The 24,818-nt window shown below is 38.0% G+C and overlaps 1 protein-coding gene across 3 annotated transcripts; it reads right to left on the bottom strand.

Moving 5' to 3' along the window:
* Positions 1-7,882: 7,882 nt before the first annotated feature.
* LOC126203238 (60S ribosomal protein L6) lies at positions 7,883-24,621 on the bottom strand. Of its 3 annotated transcripts, none has more exons than XM_049937484.1 (6): positions 24,544-24,621; positions 23,689-23,910; positions 10,917-11,029; positions 10,533-10,693; positions 10,017-10,201; positions 7,883-8,092 (listed from the first exon to the last, which is right to left on the bottom strand). In XM_049937484.1, the coding sequence occupies exons 2-6, from the start codon at positions 23,893-23,895 to the stop codon at positions 7,931-7,933; spliced, it is 828 nt and encodes a 275-aa protein (XP_049793441.1). In that variant the 5' UTR covers positions 23,896-23,910; positions 24,544-24,621; the 3' UTR covers positions 7,883-7,930. The 3 variants fall into 3 exon arrangements, with proteins under 3 accessions (XP_049793441.1, XP_049793442.1, XP_049793443.1); XM_049937485.1 differs by having other exon boundaries at positions 24,470-24,590; XM_049937486.1 differs by having other exon boundaries at positions 24,479-24,568.
* Between the last annotated feature and the right edge of the window lie 197 nt (positions 24,622-24,818).

Genomic DNA, 24,818 nt, shown 5'->3' with positions numbered 1-24,818 from the left:
GATTTTTGAGAAACTACATACAGGAAGATGTGATTGGCATATAGCTGTTTGTTTACAGAAAAACAACGAACATAATTTAGGCATATCGGTAACGCACACAGGGCAAGAGCACATATCTGGGCAAGAGCACTATACTGGATTTCGCCTCCTTTTCCCTAGAAACCTTGACTGGAGTAATAACTTTATTTGTAGCATAGTCTGAGGTCTACATTAGGTTGAAAAGCGATAATTTCGTTGACAGTTGTGGAACACAGCGAATGTGAAATAAAGGTTGTGGTAACAGACAGACGTTTGTCTTTGCCTAATATTTGTTTGTGGCATATTTAAATGCACTTTCCCACATTTAACGCATTTCTCATAATAAAAAAAAATAAAGCTACTAGGTCTTCCCCAAAAAACATATATTAGAAAATGAACAAGCATCCGGCGTGTTTTGATGCATATTACGTACAGATATCGTACATAAACTGGAAAAATGCAATGGGCGTTCCACTACGCATCCTTTACCATATTTGATTCGTTTTTCCGCATTTGCTACTGCTGGTATGGGTTCAAAGACAAATTCGTGCTGCAAACGTCTCACTGGTAGTTAGCCTACATTAGTAAGCAGCAGTTAATGCGTTAAAAACATTTAGACACATTGTCCGCAATGCGTAATATGTGTTATGCTATAAATCACTCTGCCTTTCGACCAATAATTTGTAATGAGTTGGTTTCAATCAATCACGTACGGCTCTAATATGTAACCTTGACTACGCTGCGGATTTATCACGTCACCATAATACAGATTATTCGCATTGAAACCTTCTTTCTACATTTTATTCTGTTAACGGAAGCTTCATTCAAACAATCTGGATTGATTTGACATTCCAAAACAACAGCTGAAGGCAAGTCTGTATAAACACTGTAGCCAACGTGTGACGTCACTTACGTCAACAGAGTTATTTACAGGTCTAATCACCAGGCAGCGCTTTCAGCCTTGTTGATGACGTCATGAACCGATTCCTCGGGGCCCGCGAGACGCACGTCTTCACACATAGCCCTCCTTACGCTAACTTTGACATCGTTTAGCTTCTTTTTGTCTGAGAGGTTTTGGCTGTGTTTAAATTTTCAGTAAAGCTCTCTTTGCTTTCTCAGTAGTTTCCTAACTTTGTTGTTGAACCACGGTGGGTTTTTCCCGTCCCTCAGAGTTTTACTCGGCACATACCTGTCTAAAACGCATTTTACGATTGCCTTGAACTCTTTCCATAAACACTCAACATTGTCAGTGTTGGAACAGAAATTTTCGTTTTGATCTGTTAGGTAGTCTGAAATCTGCCTCCTATTACTCTTGCTAAACAGGTAAAACTTCCTCCCTTTTTGATAATCCTATTTACTTCCATATTCAGGGATGCTGCAACGGCCTTATGATCACTGATTCCCTGTTCTGCGCTTACAGAGTCGAAAAGTTCGGGTCTGTTTTTTATCAGTAGGTCCAAGATGTTATCTCCACGAGTCGGTTCTCTGTTTAATTGCTCGAGGTAATTTTCGGATAGTGCACTCAGTATAATGTCACTCGATGCTCTGTCACTACCACCCGTCCTAAACATCTGGGTGTCCCAGTCTATATCTGGTAAATTGAAATCTCCACCTAAGACTATAACATGCTGAGGAAATTTATGTGAAATGTATCCCAGATTCTACGTTCTGGACTTCACTGCTTATACAGGAGCCACCAGTGACATCAAAGAATAGTCTGGGGAAATCAGGGGATATAGTAGCCATGCTTGTACAACCGTATCTTCAGAAAGGGCATACCATGTTGTGGATAATTGGTACTCGAGTCCTGCATTGTTTACGTGGTTGCATGACAGAGGTACAAATGCTTGTGGCACTGTCCGCAAGAACAGGCATGATATGCTGAAAAAGGACACACACTTGAAGAAAGGAGAGATGCAGTGCAAGTCATCTGACATTTTATTGGCAGTGAAGTGGTGGGATAAGAGCGAAGTGTGGATGCTAACCACCTGCAACACAGCCGAGTGAGTTGATAGCAAAAAAATGGACAACAAAACCAGAAAGCAAGTCCAGAAACCGAAGTGTGTTCTCAACTACACTGAGGGAATGGGAGCCATGGACAGAGCGGATATGATACTAAGTTCGATAGAATCTATGCGAAAAACCATAAAATGGTACAAGTTCTTTTTTCATATTTTGGACGTCTGTCTTAAATGCGTACATAATATACAAACTTAAAATTGCAACAAATTGTTCAAAGGGTCAATTCCACCTTTGCCTCTTAAGAGAAATTTTGGAAATGTATTGCAAAGAAAAGACTAAACCTGCCATACGCAAACCGTCAGTTAAGTGTGTCATCTCTTCGGTAACTGCAACACCGTTTCCCACGTTCAAACTTTAATCCTAAAAAGAGGGCGAAAACAACAATGCAGCTGCATTGTGTGCACGAAGCAAAAAAATACTAGGAAAGATACTAGTTTCATTGTGATGTGCGATTGTGTATTGAGTCCTGCTTCGAAATATACCACACGAACAAAATTATTAGACTCTGAAGTACAATCAACCCCACCAATCTACCTCATTTTCTTCAGTCTCGTATTTCATCTATTGAAATGCACAGTTTAGCTCATCTTCCGTTAACTTTCTCTTCTGCTTCTACACAGTCGACGGATGATGAAACCATAGCTAGTTTAGATAGATCAACAGGGTAATACCATATCTATGACAAAACACAAAAAATAGTATCTGAACCACCCATCAGGTACTATGGAAAAAACAAAAGATCAGTCAAATCAAAAAGTATTTTTATAGATGAACATAGCTGGATGTTCGTTTTCAGAAATTATTAATTCTATATTTCACCTAAACCGTGATATGCAATAATTTACAATTAAACAATGGAACTGGGTATGAACAATGTTTGTTTCTAACTTAGCAGTGTGCCAGTCCAAAGCCTGGGCCAAAAGGAGGGTGGGAAGCATTATTTGTTTTTTCCTGTCTACTCTCATTTCACACGTCTATTCCGTGTACAGTGCAGCTCGCCCACGTGGACAACTCCGTACCACGCAAGGCCATGCCGTGCGGCTATCTTCGGGGTTAAAGGGTTAATTTGGTGAACATTTGTTTTGTAATTATATGTAATCTTTTTTTTATGGGACTAGAATAATCACATACAAGTATTAATACTCATCAGTACTTCGGCCAGGTGGCCAAGTTGTCTCCTTGAACAGTGCAACTGCCATTATGATTATTTCACTTTGTCTTATGGATAAGATACATGACTCCATAGTAGTTAACTACTATTACGCACTATGTATTACTTGTAGATCTTTACAGAATTTTTCAGATTAATTTAATGATGTATAAATCAAAATGAGCCATTAAAATAGTCATCACACAACCTACGACTTACATGTATTTTTTATAGTGCACGTATAGGACATACGCAACTTTCGAAATGATCTACTGAAGCCACTTCAATGAGTTCAGTTTAACACGCTGATTGCTGTATAAACCATTTGTAAATGATCTTGTTGGCTGACAATTTTACAACAAAATTTTGGACACCCATTTTTTCACTTCCCAGCATTTAACACAAAACTTTATCAAGAACATCCATTCTAAAGTATGCTTTGGCCATTAGTGAACTTTATCATTGCTACTGTATTAAGTCTGACTACACAGTCTGAATCTATATCTACACGCTGCAGAGGGCACATCCCATTGTACCAGTTATTAGCGTTTCTTCCTGTTCCATTCAAGTACGGAGCCCAGCAAGAATAATTGATCGAATGCCTCTGTTCATGCAATAATTATTCAAATCTTATAACATCCGAGTGAGCAGTACATAGGGGGCTGTAGTATATCGCTAGAGTAACTCATTTAAAGCCAGCTCTTGAAACTTCAACAGACTTTCTCAGGATAGTTTACATCATCTTCGAGTCTTCCAGTTCATTCAGTATCTCTCTGACACACTCCCATGGATTAAACTAACCTGTTACCATTCATGCCACAGTTCTCTGTATAAGTTCAATATCCCTTTAGTCCTATCTGATACATACACTTCAGCAATATTCCATGATGGGTCACATTGGACTTATAAGCTCTCTCTTTTGTAGACTGATTGACTTATCGGTAGAATACTGGGGAAGTGCAAAGTCCCCCACGACTGAACCTACATTATCGTTCCAATTCATATCCCCACAAAATGTTACACCCAGGTATCTGTATGAGTTGGACGATTCCAACAGTGTCTCAATGATATTGTTATAGGATACTACATTTTTTTCCATTTTGTGAAGTGCACAATTTATTTTAAGCAAATTGCCAATAGCTATGCCATGTTGAAAACTTATCAAGATCTGACTGAATTTTTATGTATATCTAAGGTAGTACATTGCAGATAACTGCATCTGCAGCAAAACAGCCTGATTTTACTATTAATAGTTTCTGCAAGGTCATTAATAGACAACATGAACAGCAAGGGTCCCAACACACTTCCTTTGGGTTCACCGGAAGTTACACTACTGTCCATTAAAATTTATAAACCAAGAAGAAATACAAATGAAAAACGGGTATTCATTAGACAAATATATTATACTAGAACTGACATGTGATTACATTTTCACGCAATTTGGGTGCATAGATCCTGAGAAATCAGTACCCAGAACCACCACCTCTGGCTGTATAATGGCCTTGATACGCCTGGGCATTCAGTCAGATAGCTTGGATGGCATGTACAGATACAGCTGCCCATGCAGCTTCAACACCATATCACATTTCATCAAGAGTAGTGACGCATATTGTTATGAGCCAGTTGCTCGGCCACCATTGACCAGACATTTTCAATTGGTGAGAGATCTGGAGAATGTGCTGGCCAGGACAGCAGTCTAACATTTCCTGTATCCACAAAGGCCCATACAGGACCTGCAACATGCAGTTGTGCATTATCCTGCTGAAATGTAGGGTTTCACAGGGATCGAATGAAGGGTAGAGCCATGGGTCGTAACACATCTGAAATGTAATTTCCACTGTTCAAAGTGCCGTCAATGCCAACAAGAGGTGACAGACGTGTAACCAATGGCACCACATACCATCACGCTGGGTGATATGCCAGTATGGCGATGACGAATACACGCTTCCAATTTGCGTTCACCGCGATGTCGCCAAACACTGATGCGGCCATCATGATGCTGTATACAGAACCTGGATTCATCCGAAAAAATGACGTTTTGCCATTCGTGCACCCAGGTTCATCGTCGAGTACACCTTCGCAAGCGCTCCTGTCTGTGATGCGGCATCAAGAGTAACCGCAACCGTGGTCTCCGAGCTAATAGTCCATGCTGCTGCAAACGTCGTTGAACTGTTCGTGCAGATGGTTGTTCTCTTGCAAACGTCCCCATTTGTTGACTCAGGGATCGAGACGTGGCTGCACGATCCATTACAACCATGCGGATAAGACGCCTGTCATCTTGACTGCTAGTGATACGAGGCCATTGGGATCCAGCACAGCGTTCCGTATTACCCTCCTGAACCCACCAATGCCATATTCTGCTAACAGTAATTGGATCTCGACCAATGCGAGCAGCAATGTCACAATACGATAAACCGCAATCGCGATAGGCTACAATCTGACCTTTATCAAAGTCGGAAACGTGATGGTACGCATTTCTCCTCCTTACATGAGGCATCACAACAACGTTTCACCAGGCAACGCCGGTCAACTGCTGTTTGTGTATGAGAAATCGGTTGGAAACTTTCCTCATGTCAGCACGTTGTAGGTGTTGCCACCGGTGCCAACCTTGTGTGAATGCTCTGAAAAGCTAATCATTTGCATATCACACAGCATCATCTTCCTGTCAGTTAAATTTCATGTCTGTAGCACATCTTTGTGGTGTAGCAATTTTAATGGCCAGTAGTGTACTTCAACATCTGACTATGGTTATCCATCCAAGATAACATGCGGTGTCCTCCCTACAAGTCCTCAATCTTGTCACAAATTTCACTTGATTCCCATATGATCGTGCTTTTGGCAATGAGCACAGGTGCAGTAATGCGTTGAATGTTTTTCAGAATTCAAGAAACACAGGATCTACCTGGTTGCCTTGATCCAAAGCTTTCAGGACATCATGTGAGAAAAGGGTGAGTTTTCGAAAACTATGCTGGTTGGCATTGAGTGCATTCTGTTCAAGATACCTCATTATATTTAAACTCCGAGTATGTTCTAAGAGTCTACAACAAATGTATTTCAAGGATATTGGATGGTAGTTTTGTGGATCACTTCTGCTACCCTTCTTGTAGACGGGTGTGATGTGCCTTTTTTTCCAGGAACAGAGCATGGATTTTTTTTGTTAGAGATCTATGATAGATTGTAATGACAAGAGGGAATCTGTCAGGGATTCCATAGGAGCATGGAGCTCTGTTCAGTTTTTATGATTTCAGCTGTTTCTCAACACTACTGACACTAATACTAATTTCATTCATCTTTTCAGTGGTATGAGGATTAAATTTGGGCAATTTCCTGGGTTTTTCATCACAGATGGATTCTGTAACCTCACTTCCACTGTTCGGTACTGAAATCCCATTTAGACAACACACCATCATTTGACAGTGATTTCACGTGCCGTTCTGTTGACATCTTGAGTGAATTGGCCTTTATGAAAAGCATGTTAGAACTCAAATTGACAAACAGCAATTTTTCATGTTTATATTAGCTGTTGCCCCCCCTCCAAAAAAACTAATTTACTGGTTCTTGCCCCCCCCCCTCCCTGAACAACTAATGTAAACAGCAGCAATGATGACAACAACAAAAATAATAATAGTAAAATCTAATACAAATGGACAACCATCTGGATGAACCTTTTGCTTTGAAAGAGGTAACGGCACTATTTGTGTAAATAAAATTAATAATTTACACTGGTAGCTGATTTCTTCTTTGCACGAGCATGAATATTTTGTACATGGACACACTTTAAAAAAATCAGAAAAATACTGAGGTACTACATTTTATATAGAATAATACAAGTACAGAAATACGGCACTGAGTTTTTAATTTGTAAAACTGAATTCAACAAAAACAACTAGTATATTTTAAATTTTTGAACTCCAACAAAGGGAAGGACAGCTTTGCACAAACACCATGGCCCATCTACTAATTCATTTGAAAGACCCATGGTTTGGCACCTGCATCAAATCTAGGGACATGGAACACAGTACTGCAAGCACAATGGCACTTGAAACGTGTTTTGTGAAAATATGGCACTCAGAATATTTTCCATTTCCACTCTTCAAATGATCGCATTAGCTTTCGGAGGAAGTTCACATTACTTCAAAAAATACTGTCTGTGGTCCACATTACAATGTAAAAGATGTTTGTCAAATATTCTTACAAATGCCAACCATTCACCTGTAGCGGACTGATGTGTAGGGCACATCACATGTAAAAGAAAACAGCATTCACAATAGCTTCCAAACTCTTACTTTTTATAAAAGTCCCCATGTTCACACATGCACAATCACACAGGCACCCAAATCCACACACCCTGTTGCCGCTGTAGTAATTCTGCACAGGCTATAGATAGATTTTTGGGTACTGAAGGCATCCTACATATAACACTAGAATGAAGTTAACACTACTACCAAAACCTACCACTAGCACAGAACTGAGCAAATTAGTAATGACCCTAGACATTACTAAAAATAAAGGGTCCAATAATAGAAATGAAATATTTATGTTTCTCACATAAAATGTCAAAAGACATTTAATGTCAGCATTATGTAGTATCAGTAAAGTCTCCACTATAAATGTAATCAAGAGAATTTTTAACGTTAAATCATGAAAACCAGGCCACATTGGGTCAGTTGTAATCTTGTTAAACAAAACTCATTTATGATTAATATGTTTATTTCAATCATATATTTTCATAATACAAATTTAGAACTGAAGCCTGTGTGGGTACTGGCTGCTTCGTAGGCCAAACATAGCAGACAGGTATGCGAACAGATGTCTCTTATCCGGATGTTTCCGAATAGCACCATTGACCAGTTTATCAACCAACTTCTGGTCAGTCTTCCGCTGTTCTGATGGTTTGTATTGCTGAAACATAATAAGGATGATGATTAGCTACTGGCATCTTTTAAACATTTAATGTCCTTTCAATGGCAGTGTACATTGAACACTTTGTTATTTTAACATGCAACATCTTTAGACAAACTCCTGTATTGCAAACTGATATTTTATAAGATACTTTACTTACATCATTTAAAATATGGCCGAACAGTCTTCACATCCAACTATTTTCATTTTCCTAAATCAGTTGTGTAAAACTTGTGCTAAGTTACAAGATTTTTTTTATCCCTAAATTTTAAACATTACTGAAGCAGCAACTGTTGAAAATCTTCACAGTAAATGATAACAGCCAAACAGTTGCAGAATAAAGATTTATTGAAATCCTTGACCACAGTTTCAGTATATCTAAGTATACCTCCATCAGAAGCAAAAATACTATAGAATGCCATGTTCGCATCGAACATCTCTATATCACTATGCTGTACAGGTGGAGGTGATGTTTTAATTTTAACTACTGACGACATCTCTGGCACTATAGTTTTATGCATCTCCACAGCAGGATGTGATTTTAGTGTATTTTTGCTTCTGATTAAGGTATATTTGGATATACCGAAACCGTGGTCAATGATTTCCATAAATGTTTATTCTGAAACTGTTTAGCTGTTATGTACCGTGTAATTGTTTTTATCCCTTTAGTGACTCTTTTATCCTCAGGAGATTATGTATACAACAGAAACATTGTTCCAACATTCAACCAATACTGAGACACAAAATAATTAAAACTATCCCTTGTAATATTTGCCAGTAAACAACAAGCTCAATATCACCACCTAGATATTATGGCCTGTGCGTTCCCAGAGAAGAATTAAAACGGTATTAAATGCTTTGTTTCCAAACAAAGTATAACAGGGTTACATCAATTTAGTACAGAACCATTCTCACACCAACAATTTGGTCTCTAGGTATCCATTAAAACAATAGTGCGACCCCCCCCCCTTTCAAACAACTATGTGGTGTGTGAAGAAAGTGGGTAACAGGAACACTTGAGTGGAACTTTTATCACTGGTGTGCTAGAAAATTTTAACACAACAGTGTTGTTGTAGCCATGTACCAAGACACTTATCAGTAGTGAGGTATGTCAGGTTATGTTTCAGGCCAGTATTGTGTATGCATGTCTGACACCTCCCGTAACTATCAATGGTACTGAGAGGTGTGCAGTATTGGCTTTGAGCTACCAACCTAATTTCAAGACATAATGCAACATTCTGGTAATGGGTTTACCTTTCAAGATAACACAACTGTACATAGCATTCATTTCATAAACACATTCCTCCAAATGGCAGGAACTGACCAAAGGTATATGCTGACATTAACACAACAAAAACTGCTCTAGACCTGTTAAAATTAGCAAACGCATCATCACAGAAACAATCTTCACACAATCTCATGAAGACAATCTAAGAGTAGGGCAGACTTGAGTGGCAAACATGTCTAGCACCTTGTGGACACATGACAGGGAGGAACCAAATTCTTATAACGTAAAGAACTGAAAGTTTTCAGCAACCAATTTTAATCCCACTGATTTGCATTCCCAAATAGACTGTTTTGTCTGTTTTATTTTTTATTTGAAACTAGTTAGTGTTATGTTTCATAATGATTATTCTTTAATTCATCACTCTCCTTGTACCTGAGTTCAAACATGTCCAGAGAGACACAGAGGTATACAGCTTTTTGAGCAGTTTACAAAGCACACCACACAGATTAAAACAGTGCATTTGGATGAAAGAATTTGGTGTTTGATCAAGTAATTAAGTAATTAATTTGGTAAATGTAATACTTTGTCTGATCAGTTTAGAATAATAGAGAACAACATATGGAAGATTATTACTTGACACACAAAAATTGTTGAGAGAATAACAAATGCTAACTACATAGGAACTATGATACTCACAGGCTTCTTAGTAGCAAAAAGGTCACCTTCTTCTTTCTTTGCTCTTTTCTGTCGGTTACGCTTGAAGTATTCATCATTTATATGTTCAGGCAACTGCACACCAGAAAAGTCAAGCTTTGTGCTGGTAGCAATAACATAGTTCTGGCTTACTCGTCTCAACGGACAGCCATTAATTTTAAAGGGCCCTGAAATTTTCACACATGTACCTTAAATGTTATTTGGCATAAAAATCTAACAAAAACAACAACTTTAAGTTAGATTGCCTATTGTTACACAAGTTCAATAGTCACTTAAGTATTTCAAAATACACCAATAATTTGTTTCACTGGACATTGCAGTTCACGGCATCATTAACATGGCTGCCTGTCTTTACCACACTTTTAAGTGGGCAAGATGTGAAGAACTGCAAACTTTTTGTAATTATGGGGTTCCACAAAACCTCAATTTTATCACAAACCAATATTTCAATGCTCCAATACTTTTAACATATAAAGGATGTTTAGTGGCATAATTTACCATTGACAAGCAGCAGACCACTCTTCAAGACCTTCAACAACACCACACGTTTTCCCTTGTGAGGACCAGCCAAAAGAATGCAAATGGTCCCTGGTGTTAGGGATTTGCGTGTATAGCGCTTATGCTGCTTGAACAGTTTTTTGCTTGGTCGCTTCTTAATCCTGCAAATCGAGGATAAAAATCAATTAGAAATGTCCTTTAAAACTAAAAGGTTTTTCCTACTTTTTTGTGGTCTCAGTGGTAGTGACGAACATATAATATCATGGAAATTCAAACGCAATGTATACATCATTGATTTACACTATCAACATAATTCAAAAGCATTTTAAGACATCTGTAAAAAATAAACAGTTACAGCAAATCATCACAATACTTTAATGTTACCTGTCTGCTGTTGGGTAGAAATTCCTCCTCTTCTTGATTAACACAATACGCTTACCACCATTCTTCTCACCACCTATCGGCTTCTCAACATGCGTTGGCTTCTTGGGTTTAACCTGAAACGCGAAGTAATCATGATAAAGGAATGGAAGTTTAAGCCCATATGAAAAATGTGACTTGTGACCTACAGATCATACTAACTACCCATCTCAATTATGTTTGTTTATTTTATAGTAATAAAATACATATTTTGTTAAGTGTTTTGAATAAAGATCTGCAAATTAGTTTTGTTTTAGGCCATAAATTATTCTGTGGGATTTGTTGTTACCAAATTTATTCAGATACAATTTGTGCTAAATATTCAAATAATATTTGAATGTTTGGTTAACAACCCTCGTCTTCATTTATCCATATAAATGTAATAAGTCACAGCTACAAAATACTAACGCGAATTCTTTACAGATGAATGGAAAAACTGGTAGAAGCGGACCTCGGGGAAGATCAGTTTGGATTCCGTAGAAATGTTGGAACACGTGAGGCAATACTAACCTTACGACTTACCTTAGAAGAAAGATTAAGAAAAGGCAAACCTACGTTTCTAGCATTTGTAGACTTAGAGAAAGCTTTTGACAATGTTGACTGGAATACTCTCTTTCACATTCTAAAGGTGGTAGGGGTAAAATACAGGGAGCGAAAGGCTATTTACAATTTGTACAGAAACCAGATGGCAATTATAAGAGTCGAGGGGCATGAAAGGGAAGCAGTGGTTGGGAAGGGAGTGAGACAGGGTTGTAGCCTCTCCCCGATGTTATTCAATCTGTATATTGAGCAAGCAGTAAAGGAAACAAAAGAAAAATTCGGAGTAGGTATTAAAATTCATGGAGAAGAAGTAAAAACTTTGAGGTTCGCCGATGACATTGTAATTCTGTCAGACAGCAAAGGACTTGGAAGAGCAGTTGAACGGAATGGACAGTGTCTTGAAAGGAGGATAATGGAATGTAGTCAAATTAAATCGGGTGATGCTGAGGGAATTAGATTAGGAAATGAGACACTTAAAGTAGTAAAGGAGTTTTGCTATTTAGGGAGTAAAATAACTGATGATGGTCGAAGTAGAGAGGATATAAAATGTAGACTGGCAATGGCAAGGAAATCGTTTCTGAAGAGAAATTTGTTAACATCGAGTATAGATTTAAGTGTCAGGAAGTCATTTCTGAAAGTATTTGTATGGAGTGTAGCCATGTATGGAAGTGAAACATGGACGATAACTAGTGTGGACAAGAAGAGAATAGAAGCTTTCGAAATGTGGTGCTACAGAAGAATGCTGAAGATAAGGTGGGTAGATCATGTAACTAATGAGGAGGTATTGAATAGGATAGGGGAGAAGAGAAGTTTGTGGCACAACTTGACTAGAAGAAGGGATCGGTTGGTAGGACATGTTTTGAGGCATCAAGGGATCACAAATTTAGCATTGGAGGGCAGCGTGGAGGGTAAAAATCGTAGAGGGAGACCAAGAGATCAATACACTAAGCAGATTCAGAAGGATGTAGGCTGCAGTAGGTACTGGGAGATGAAGAAGCTTGCACAGGATAGAGTAGCATGGAGAGCTGCATCAAACCAGTCTCAGGACTGAAGACCACAACAACAATATAATATTATTGGTGCACTATCAAAAAACTGAATTCCTTTTAGAGCACAAAAGTACCACTTTCTAATCTGAAGTCTGCATCCACACATTATGCATAAAACAGTTTTAAACAAAATAATCATGTATAGGCCTGACTTGGTGATTGAGTTGAATTACTGCTGGAACATCCATCACTCTTCACACTACCCTCCCCCACTTCTGAATACTCCATTACAACAGCTGTGACCTGTGCTTTTATATCATTTCTTTACAAAACACTCCTAAACAAGTAAGCTTTCAGCTACACACACACACACACACACACACCTCCCATACGACCACTGTCTGGCTGCCAAGGCCAGACTCCACATTATTCCTTCCTGGATTTTCCATAGTTTGATTCCTCTAGGAAAGAAAGAGAATTCACAGAGTCTGCAGTATTTTCTCTGGTGTAAACGTAAAGACAGTGTTTCGTCTGCAATAAATCGAATCAGTTCTTGAGAAATATCACAAAAAATGAAAGAATGCTTTGGTCAGTATCTAACATTTGGTCCTGAACTAGAGTCATCGAAGTAATGGTTTAATGGCTGGAAATCTGTTCTTTCCAGTCAAATGTGTCACTTAAGCGCACTCTTTTCCAAACCGTTTCACTGTCACTTTCTGATTCCTCGGAGTCAGAGGAACTGCTGATTGTAATTCTGGCTCTGCCCTCTGATGTAAAGGGCTGAGGACTACAGCTTCGAGATTCTGTTGAAGACTCATCACTGCTAGAGTGCGCATCATTTATGTTGGCGGCTGAGCTTATGTGCATTCTGCGCATCTGACGTCACAAAACACAGTCAGCCAATGAACAGAGAACGACGTTGCCAGATCTCTACTGCAGTGCAGTTTTAGAAACGTTTAGTCATAAATAAAGTAATAGGACAAAAGCAATGTCTTGATAGCAGACTTTCTTTTATAGAAAGTTTGGAAAAAGCATTCTTTACACCAGTTGCTTCATATTCTATTAATTAAACCAAACAAGCAATAAGCCTCCTAATTCAGGCGATAGCAGAGAAAGGTGTTTGTATCAATCTCACGAACCATTTTTCGCAATAAAGAACGATGGTAATTGTTTATTTCCTATTGTACTTCGAGGAAGCATGAGTAATTCATGGTCATGCCAACAGTGTTTGTCAGTATTTTGCGTGACATGTTAAAGAGTTTTCATGGAGATATATTGGCAAATGAGCTGCGTTAGTGTAACGGTTAAGGTGTTGGGTTATTAAGTAAAAGGTTAAGAGTTCAAACCTTGTGGGATGCTTAATATTTTCTTTATTTAAAAACAATATCGAAGTGTCTTAATTCACGAATTTTATTCGTCTGAATGCAATTTTTTGAAACTTCATTAACCCTTTCGCTGCTGCAGACACGTGCTCCCCGCATTCCGCACACCGCAAAAAAAGGCCAGGTTTATCAAGGAAGAAAGTCACCTTCCATCAAGACAACGCGCGCACGCACACATGTGCCATCACCATCGCAAAATTACATGAACTAAGATATGAATTGTTCCCAAACCAGCCTTGTTCACCTGACATGGCTCCGTCAGACTTTCATCTCTTCCCAAATCTGAAATGAAGGATTGATAGCTGGAGTTGACAGCTGCTTTGCAGGCCTGGAGGAACTCATTTTCAAGATGGAATCAAGACACTGCAACATCGTTGGATCAAGTGCATTAATCTACAAGTAGATTACATTGAAAAATAAAAAGTTTCAGTAATGTAAGAACTATTTTCTTTTCCATTCCGAGAACTTTTCAAACCACCTTTGTATATTGCAATACAAAGATTTATCACAATGCATTTCTTCTGTGATTGATGGAAAATCCCGAACATATCAGCTTCTGTAATGTTTACATACAGAATAATCCATTACTTTGTCAAATAACTCATTTGACACAACTCTTCATGCTACTATATCCTGTGCTACCTGTTTTATCTCTGCATAGCTTCTTAAATACACCTCCATTTGAACCTGCTCACTATATTCAAACCTTCGCCTTTCTCTCCAATTTTTAGTTGCCACATAGCCCTCCATTAAACTAATAATTCCCTGATGCCTAAGGTGTGTCCTACCAACCAATCCCTCCTTTAGTCAAGCTGTGCCATAAATTTCATTTCCCCAATCGTTTTTGTCTAACCCTTGATTACTAAACCCCTGTAATATTTACAATAGCAGTTGGTACCAATTCACGGATCCCGACAAACTTGTCATTATAGGGTTTAAAACAGGACATTTAGTACTTATTTTGTGTGTCATACTCTGGAGCTTATAATTGTAATCAACCAGTACACAAACTATATATTATTACTTCTTTTCAAGAAAATATGGAGTAGTAAATTTACAATGGTTTAGTAACAATGTAACATTTTACCCCTTCAGTGTTCCAAGGTTAAAGAACATAGCACCTATTCTTAAAGTATTTTGTTTCTTACCAACAGAAATCATATTGTGATTCAGTAAGCACTCTAACAAAATGTCCAGTTATGTATTTATATACATACAGAGTTTAGCCTTTCTTCCAGCTTTCAAACTTGAGCACTGCCAATATTTTTTATAACCTGAAGAAATGGTTCAGATGCCTCTGAGCACTATGGGACTTAACACCTGAGGCCATCAGTCCCCTAGAAAATTGAACTACTTAAACCTAACTAACCTAAGGACATCACACACACATCCATGCCCGAGGCAGCATTCGAACCTGCGACCATAGCGGTCGCGCGGTCCAGACTGAAGCGCCTAGAACCGCTCTGCCACAGTGGCTGGCCATAACCTGAAGAGTTTTAAGTATTTCTACACCTGGATTCGACAGACACACTCACTACCTAAATATCAAATTAAATCACAGATTAATTATAAGTGTACGCACATTCACTTTTCTGAATATGCAGTATGCATTTCTTGATGACTCAAAAAGGAACATCCAACTTTCCACTATCTGAAAACCCTTGTGGCCATATAAACCTAAATACAGACAACATTTGATACAACTTGACTTAGCTGCCAATACTCTTGGTATTTTGATGTGCAATCACCAATATGACAAAAGCAGAGGTGAAACAGAAAATTTCACAGTACGTGTAAGATAAACCATCCTATAGCACAAGCCAAAAGTGCAATTCATTGTACTTAGCAGCCTAGGTAACCTCTAATTGTGAACAGGTCCATGAAGGAATACTTTTGCAATTTAAACAACGTGCCAAGCAACTGCTTATCAAATTAGATGGACATCAAATCACAAGTAATGTCGATCTGGCTATGCTACTTTGACCAACGGGGTAAAGTAGGTAGGTTATGTGGTCATCATCAACACTTTTTTCCTTACTGAAGCTTATGGCAACAGAATGGTCTGCAATGTAGCCCAAAGTCCAGGTTGTGTGCTACTTTGACAGTTGGAAAGGTAAACAAAAGTGGACTGATACTGTTCACGTATTGCACATTCTGCAATTATATGTACAACCATTCGAAAACAAACGATTTCCCACCCAACACTGATACACAAGACTGCATGATCTCAATTTGTCAGACTGGATACATTGATCACTGATGATTATTTGTTTAGTCAAGACCATAATGTAGCAAAGCTGATGATTGGTATGGAAACACTGAATACAGTACAATGCCCTCAAATGTAGCTACCAACTTTCCTTCCATTTGAACTAATACCCAAGTTCAGTCTTCTGAATGTACTGGTTGTTAGTTTCACGACTATCCAGATTAAGACACCAAAACAGTGAAAACCGAGTGATTTATTTGCATCTTTCTGAAAAAATTTTGAAGTTTTAAGTTCACGACTAGTCTGCGTTAGTAAACTCCATCACTACCATTCTATCACTTTGTGGCATGCTAGGTCAGTACATGGCAGCCGTAAGGTTGACAAACAGGAACTGATTTCAAACTACATTTTATGTAACCACTGATATCAAGACAATGAAAATGTTTCATCATGCTGGTTCTTTACACTATAGGCACTGCTTGCTTTGAGTGTAACCATGTTGTAAATACAGCAGAGTAATTTCAATTGACACATTAAATAAAGCACATGATGTACAGATATGAAGCAAATCCTGATACGTATCTTTGAACGAGGGTGGAATGTAAAATGGTAATGGAAGCCAGACAACCATCAACAGCCAAAATAATCTTTTACACGAGGCAGCCAGGGGCAACATAAATATAAACCTACAGTGAAACCCCACTTTTACACTTTTCACAGGACTTAAAAAAAATGGTGTAAAATACAGAAAAACGTAAAATGTGAGAAATGACGTTTTAAACTGTGAAAATTATACCTTTATTATTTGCTCCCTTGTATTTCTGCACTTTATGTATGTGCCCATAATAGGCATCAAAATACTCACGTCAGGGACTTGTTTATTATCTAGTAAAGGTTTATCATCTAATAAAAACCACTGATGTAATGGGAACTGATGAGTGGGAAGCAGAAATGTATGACTCAATTTCATACGTCATTATCGATGTTTTTGGAATGCCTGTAGCTGTCATTCATTACTTAAATAACGAAACACTGCAGCAGTTACATATTTTTCGTGCTTCGCACACTGCGTTTCAAGATTTTTTTCTCCATATCAAATGAAAATATTTACATAAGTATTGTGTGTGTTGCACACATATTGTCCCACATCTCTAACTATAGTCTGATTTTTGAAGTTATCAATTACTGTGCTTCCTCATTTATGCAGAAAACTGCATACACACATGCGAGCACAAAATATCACACTTTTTTGTATCATCAAAAAAATACATACGCAAATATTGCACTTAATGACAAGAATAAATCCTTGAAACAAGTTTTGATCAGCTTGAGACAATACATAATTCACGCTGTGTTTAAACAGAAAACATCCGAGCAACACAGACTGAATGAAGGTGTCAACTACCACAAAAAGTGGCCCAAAGACTAAACACGGTACGATAGAAGTGTGATGATAATTACAGCAATCACAAAACTGCACATGTGCTGTAGAGAGAGTTTGGAAATGATTGTGATTGGTCATGATACCTTTATTCATACAAACCTAGTTACTTCTATCAGCCACCATGCAGAGCAGAGTTTGGCAGCAGCAGGAAATACAGCACAAATTGTTCCAACTTTTACATGTTGACTGGTTTAAATCCACTAACTAGAGCACCCTGGTGGCAAGAAACTTAACCACAATGTATGTAAACACTACTTGATGGCAAACATCATACCAGTATCATTTTACGTCAGTTTCTTTCCACAAACATTTTTTCATGAAGTGTAAATCATGGCAAAATTATAGACATGTCGACACAAAATCAGGTATGAATTAACATTGTGGATGAAGAAATTTGACAGGAGTGATAAAAAATGTTCTAAATAGCAGGAAAACATTAATTCTGGGAGCGAAAAAGTGGGGTTATGCTGTAATTTCACCACCATCCGGTAGGCACTGACTCTTCAACCAACTGTTCTCCAAAACATAACACTTTCAAATCCCCACAAACTACACCAAAATTCCTGCTAAATTACTGTTTTCATTACAAACTGAAACACTTAACTAGTTTATATGCCACAAGGTCTTTGTCAACCATACATCTGTGGTCTATATGTTTATTTTTTAGCCCAAGTAAGACAAGAGTAACGGCCACAAACTTCTAAAGGTAGGTGGAAAGTATGACAAACACTGCTGACAAAAATTGCTGTAGCTTCTGCTCTAACAAAGATAGAACAGTGAACCAGGTAATTTTGGGAAGGCCTTGAAAAAAGCTTTTCAATGATATGCAATTTTTTTCATATTCAAATAATGTATACAATTAAAGTCAGTGACCTTGACCTCTGACTGACAATATCTCAAAACATGTCACCTTCAAAATGGATGAAAAAAAAAACAAAAAAAAAAAAAAAACAGATTTGCTTCTTCATGTTATACAATACAACATAGTACAAAATGAAGTTGGGATGACAATGGGATTAGTAGATATAAATTGATATGTACAGAATGTGTCACATTAATGCAAAATAAATTATATTCAGACTCCAACAATAAGACAGAAATCACTGAAAAATCTGTTTATTGTTAAACAAGTGGTTATAACAATGCACTATTTAGTAACAATTTAAGGAGACCAATATCAATCTATAAATTATCGGCTGGCAGTGTGGTTGCTACACGTAAACAGATAGTTGCTGCAAGACATGTATGTTGAAATTATAAAAATCTGTCTTGAAGATGGAGTTTAAGAAGACCATGTATTGGTTGGTTAATTCGGAGGAGGGTGACCAAACAGCACGGTCATCAGTCTCATCGGGTTAGGAAAGGATGGGGAAGGAAGTTGGCCATGCCCTTTCAAAGGAACCATCCCAGCATTTACCTGAAACACTTTAGAGAAATCACAGAAAACCTATATCAGGATGGCCAGATGCTGGTTTGAACAGCCGTCCTCCCGAATGAGAGTCCAGCGTGTTAACCACTGTGTCACCTTGCTTGAAAAGATCATGTATTGCTGTAATAAATTCAGCGAAGATGAACACTAAAGATACAAGAAAAATCTATGCAAAGTGTATATGTGGATGGTTGATAATGATCGGTGTCAAAGAGACTACAAAATATGTGATAAATGTAGAAAAAACTAACTGTGGCTGGCCCAACAACACTGAAACCAGTGAAAACCACAAACCTGCATAGATTTGCAGATACATCTGGGTCTGTAGCCCCTATAATTGCTTTAGATGCATTAAATGATTGTTCCGTATCTCTTGGTGAGACCCCAATGAAAAAGAGGGGTTGGAGGGAATGGGGCAGTGAGTGTGCATGCGTGTGTGTGTGTGTGTGTGTGTGTGTGTGTGCAGCATTCACCAACATATGGAGCTCAAGTTGGAAGTTTCCAGATTGAAAGAGTTTACAAGTAATGCAGACTTAAATTAGCACCTATAAACACTGTCTAGCTCAGGTAATTTGCAATCCTGCATAGTGAAAGTGCTGGATGTCCATGTGTGAAAACTGTCCAGGTACACATTCTACCATGACAACTGCAAGAGTTGTTTTATGAAAATGGATTTGATGAAATAAGACAGAAGCTGTAAATGTGTACAGATATATCAACTATCCAAACATGTGTATCATCTGTGGATGACTTCTTGGAAAAGCCAAGTTAAAAAAGCTCCTGTTGCATTCCTTCATAGTCACTCAACTGCCTGAATTTCTATATCTGGAAGAGAGGCTTCATGACAATGAAGACACTGTAATATCCAATGCTGCAGAAAATTATGCATTTGTCCTGCAAGATGAGCCACAGGTGTAACTTTGGAACTATGCTCAGGTCACCATTCATCCATTTGTTGTTTATTGTAGTCATTAAAAATACTACACAATTTATTACATTTCCTTTGTTATATCAGAATGCCCTAAACATGATATAGTGTGAGTGTTCATCTTTTTCAGCGTCACTTGGTTAGCTTCATGAGATCCCGTTTCCATAGACCTCTCCATGTACTACTATTTAGATGGTGCTGCAGCCCAGCATATGAATCGCAAGAATTTTGCCAACAACTTTTCATCAGGCTGATTTGCAATGTGTCTGCAGAGCGGCATTTCTTTGCACCATTACATGGTGAAGGATCATGTGATGGTACTGCTGTTATAATCAAAATACTTGCTGGCCATGTCAGTCTGCAATGCATCTACAGCTCTTCACATAAGAACAATTTGCACAAATTCACACATCGCAAATACCCCGAAGTCACATTGTGTTGTTTCCACTGGCCATCACAATACACTCATACCTTGGGGGTATCAGTGTTTGATGCATGTACGTATGAAGGTCACTGGTGGTTTGGGAATGTTTTGAATGATAATGAAGATACCAATAATGTTTCAATTAGCTTCCTAAATCGTCATGGGTCTTCACCTTCATATGTATGTGCTGAGAAACCTGACATCATCTAACTTTGGACAAGGACATTCTTACAAATGTTGACGTGAAAACTTTTTTTTTTTTTTTTTAAATAAAGTTTTCCAGTGCTTTGTGCCACAGTTTGAATTTGAATACAATCTTCCATTAATGCAATATATTGTTGTACATATTAATTTGTGTGTCCTAATCCCATTGTAATCCCAACATCATTTTTTGATGTGTTGTATAGTGTTAACATGAAGCAAATAAATTTTTTTTTTCATCAGTGCCGAAGGTAACATGTTTTAAGAGATCCAAGAGCAAAGATGAAGTTGACAAAACTGCACTCATTAAAAACCCTGTCGAGATCTTTCCAAAGTAGCCTGGTTCACCATTATATCTCTATGAGAACAGAAGTCACAGACGTTTGTCAGCATTGTCAAATTTTCCACACATTTTTAGAACTTAAAGTGGCCATTACTCTTTTCTTACTTGCGCTAAAATTCTGCAATTTGGTAATTTTCATTCTCTTGTCATGAGCAATGAACACACTAAACTTTATGAAAATCAAACAGGGTCAAGTTAGCACCTGTGTTGATTTGACATAGAATGACTTGTCAATTTGAATATAGTCCTTGTTTGAGAGTGAAAACATTACACAAGAACTGATGGGGAAAACTTGTTACATATGGGAATCGAGTACGAAAAGCTTTAGTTTCTGTTATTTCACCACAATATCAACTAATGACACTGGATTTCTGGCAAATATGGTATCACAACTTCTTTAAAAATGACAAATGTTGTTAGTCTTAGTGTTTTGGCAGAGGGAGTAGTTCCAGTGCCATGAGTATCACATTTCAAATCAAACTACAACAAAGGACCTTATTTTCTTTTCTACACAGTCGGTATTCTACCAAATGTAGCAGCAGTTCTCTGCAGATAGACTTGTTTTATAGGTATTCTTTCACTTCTTGCTTCATGTATTCCTCTGAAGCAGCTTTTTTTGAATGGAAAAGAGTACACACAGCAAGGAAAAACAAAAACCTAACAACTCCATACAACAGACGACATAATGCACTATATAAACATACACTCGTGTCAAGGAGTGGTGACATTAGTAGCTGACCCGGAACACTTTCCTTCAATCTGCACCAACACTACCACACAATTTCAACATTAAGGAGACAGGACCATGCTTAAGCTCAATGTGCACACGGCTTAAGTACTTTAAGTAGTCAACTGCCTTAAAAGTGATGCCCCTTAAAATCAAAGGTATCATTATGGATTTTTTTCACTTATGATGGTTTTTTGTGGAAGGTGTGTGTGTTGGGTTTTCAATGTATTTTTGTGGTTGTTATGTTTATATAATGACGTCATAGTGGATGGTAGTTTCTGCCATATTTGTGAAGTCATGGGCCAAAGCAGACTTGTGGAATCTGACGCTTCCGTATTTTCCTATAGGTCAACAAACAATCGATACCACACTATAAAGCTCAAAACTTTCACCACACCACGTTTCACACTAACACCAAAAAGACCATAGAAATCAAAACTGCAACTGAACATTTCCCTTGACCTGTTATCCTTATGACAACTCCACATATAGCCGTCACATGTCAGAAATGCCTGAACTTAAGCAAACCTCATTTCTTCATGACACACTGAACACTTACGACTGCATCTAACAGGCCGAATAGCTGAAGAAATTTTATTAGAGACAACGCACTGTCGCCCATCATAGCCGATAGCCGATAACCAAAAACTGTTGACCTTATCAGTCATACCCATACCTACCACGGAAATAAAGCAATTTACCAAAATTCACACACAATGAACAGAAAAAACTAACAACATTGACATAACAAAACCAAAATCATTAACCCAATAAAAAATATTCTGCTGAAAGCAGTCACCACTGATACCACACATGTGCTATGCTACCACGCAAGTGAACCCCATATGCCACATAACACGCTACCCACAAACACACAACCAGAGAGAACCACTGACCGCAACAATATGCCACCTATAAACACACCACACATGCAAACTAAACCAAAAACATCACCACTAACACACAACACACCACCAGAGAGCACCACCAACCACATCAAAATGACATCTACAAACACGCCACTCTCACAAACTAAACTCCGCGCCATCACGACCCCACACACCACAATAGCCTTGTCACACGTCAAAACCAACGGGTGGGATCGGACACTTCCGTCGACATAGATATAGTCTCTTCTTCATCAATACATAACCCATTAAAAGCTATGTGGTGGATTCATTCTTCGTAGTTAATGTAAAATTTGTGAACATTACATGTATTAAAATACTCACTAGATACTTGTCCACAATCCGATATACATTTTCTGAACTTTGATTGCAGTTTCAGTTTCTATGAAGAAATGGCGTGAACATAAAATTATGCTGCACTGCAAATCAATCTCATACCATAACTTTTACTTGCCATTCATGTTCACTGACTGTCACCTCGCAACCAAATTATAAGTTTTCAACGTAACCTCTGGCTATGCTACAGATCAGTCTCACCACAACAAAAACTAGAAGGGTGCACATAATCCTATTTTCTCAACCTTTTGTAAGTTTCGTATCATTCTAATTTTGTTTTGAAACAACTTAATAATGAAAATCATTACTGTGTGAACACTTTCTTCAACAGCAAACCTCTCAACAAGGCACACACAATAGTGAACACGATTGCATTACGACTAAAACTGAAATGTTACAAAAGTTAGTGAAAAACGCACAGATAAAGTCCATAAAATCATTTGGGTGGATGCTACAAACATTGACATATATCACTGGCTTCCAAACATTGTTCAAAATTAGTAATTCAAACTATGAAATACACAATTTTTTCCCTACACATCTGCACTCTTGGATATTCCCGTGACTTATTAACATTGTATGATATGTGCATGCGGGAGAAGAAGTGTCAACAGGAATAAAACATGTTTGGCACTGCAATAGAACACATTTACATATGTACACCCCACAAAAAAGCTACATACATCCATACTGGTTAAACTAAAATTGTGGGCAACACGACGGTAACAAACAGTACAAATCAACAGTGACAGATCAACAACAGAATGACTTTATCCCAATCATTGCAATGAAAAACATTTTAAACTTGTTGCGCAACTGCAAGTTAAAACATGTGAACAACTTTCAGATTACATCAACCACATTCTATTTCGTTACCTTTTTCTCGTTCTTCTTTCCAACAAATTTGTAAAGAGCTTTCTTATGGTACATTCTCGCCCTGCTGAAGCGGTAAACGCCGTTTCCTAGGTCATAATTCCTGGGTTTCCCCCTCTTCTTCTCGTCTTTACTAGCAGTTGCAGCAGATTTCGCTGGTCGCGAAGGCTTCGCAGCCGACGATGGTGATTTGGGTTTGGTATCTGCCATTTGAACGGCGCTTCACTAAAACATGAAAATTCATATTCCTATGAATACTCAAACTTAATTTCCAATGTAGGTATTCTACCATACCTAGTTTTTAACATAATACTGGCAAAGTCTTATAACCATAGCAAACACCAGCTGCGAGACAGCAGTTTCCTAGGTGACTCACGCAAATTAATCACTATATTCAAGGCAGTTACAGAAATCTCAGGCTGCTTACATATATTTAACAGAAACAAACAGCTAGTTCAATTATTCACAAGGGGTATTCACAATGCGCAACTACGGCTAATACACGGACACCATGCTGCCTCCGATCGGCTTTATAATATCTACTGATAGCAAACAAGAGTAAAATACACAATTCGCAACCAATCGCACGTAAAACTGTGGAATGCGTATAGTTTTACACATGTGGAACCATCACTTTCCCAAACAAAAATCTCTCCGACTACTTCAACCTCTGCTCACACCATAACCATGCTCGGAAGAAATATGGAGACGCTAATAAAAGTAGCGCGAAACTACTGCCAAGAAACCATAAATCACTCCTTGAGGATTACTGTTTAACACTTACAATAACTACCTGCACTCCAATAAACAAAGATTGCTTGGATTTCAATAACCTATTACTAATTGTAAGAAACTCACGCCGTAGCCACGAACAACAAGAACACTTGCGCCCTCTATCATCTACCTCCTGGCTACAAAGATCTTGTATGAAAGATATTATACATCTCGAATATTTTCGGCAATTAGTTTAACACATTGATAAACCAAAAATATATGTTTTGAATTTTATCAGTTACGGATTACACTATTAACTAAACAGCTTTACAACAGCATAAAGATTTAATCAATTACAATTATAGTACGAAAACGTTTTCACTCGGATAGGTTGGTGACATGAAACACCACTCTTACCA

Source organism: Schistocerca nitens, chromosome 9 (genome assembly GCF_023898315.1).
Source record: "Schistocerca nitens isolate TAMUIC-IGC-003100 chromosome 9, iqSchNite1.1, whole genome shotgun sequence".
NCBI lineage: Eukaryota > Metazoa > Arthropoda > Insecta > Orthoptera > Acrididae > Schistocerca > Schistocerca nitens.
Note: the sequence above shows the minus strand (reverse complement) of the source record. Positions and strands in the feature narration are given on the sequence as shown.

What these genes read in the sequence shown, in the direction of transcription:
- LOC126203238 (XM_049937484.1), bottom strand. Translation starts at nt 23,895, where the DNA reads ATGGCAGATACCAAACCCAAATCACCATCGTCGGCTGCGAAGCCTTCG. An exon ending in GAAAGAAGAACGAGAAAAAG is followed by an intron (nt 11,030 to 23,688) that starts GTAACGAAATAG and finishes TTCGCGTTTCAG; the next exon opens with GTTAAACCCAAGAAGCCAAC. An exon ending in TGGTCTGCTGCTTGTCAATG is followed by an intron (nt 10,202 to 10,532) that starts GTAAATTATGCC and finishes TGAAAATTTCAG; the next exon opens with GGCCCTTTAAAATTAATGGC.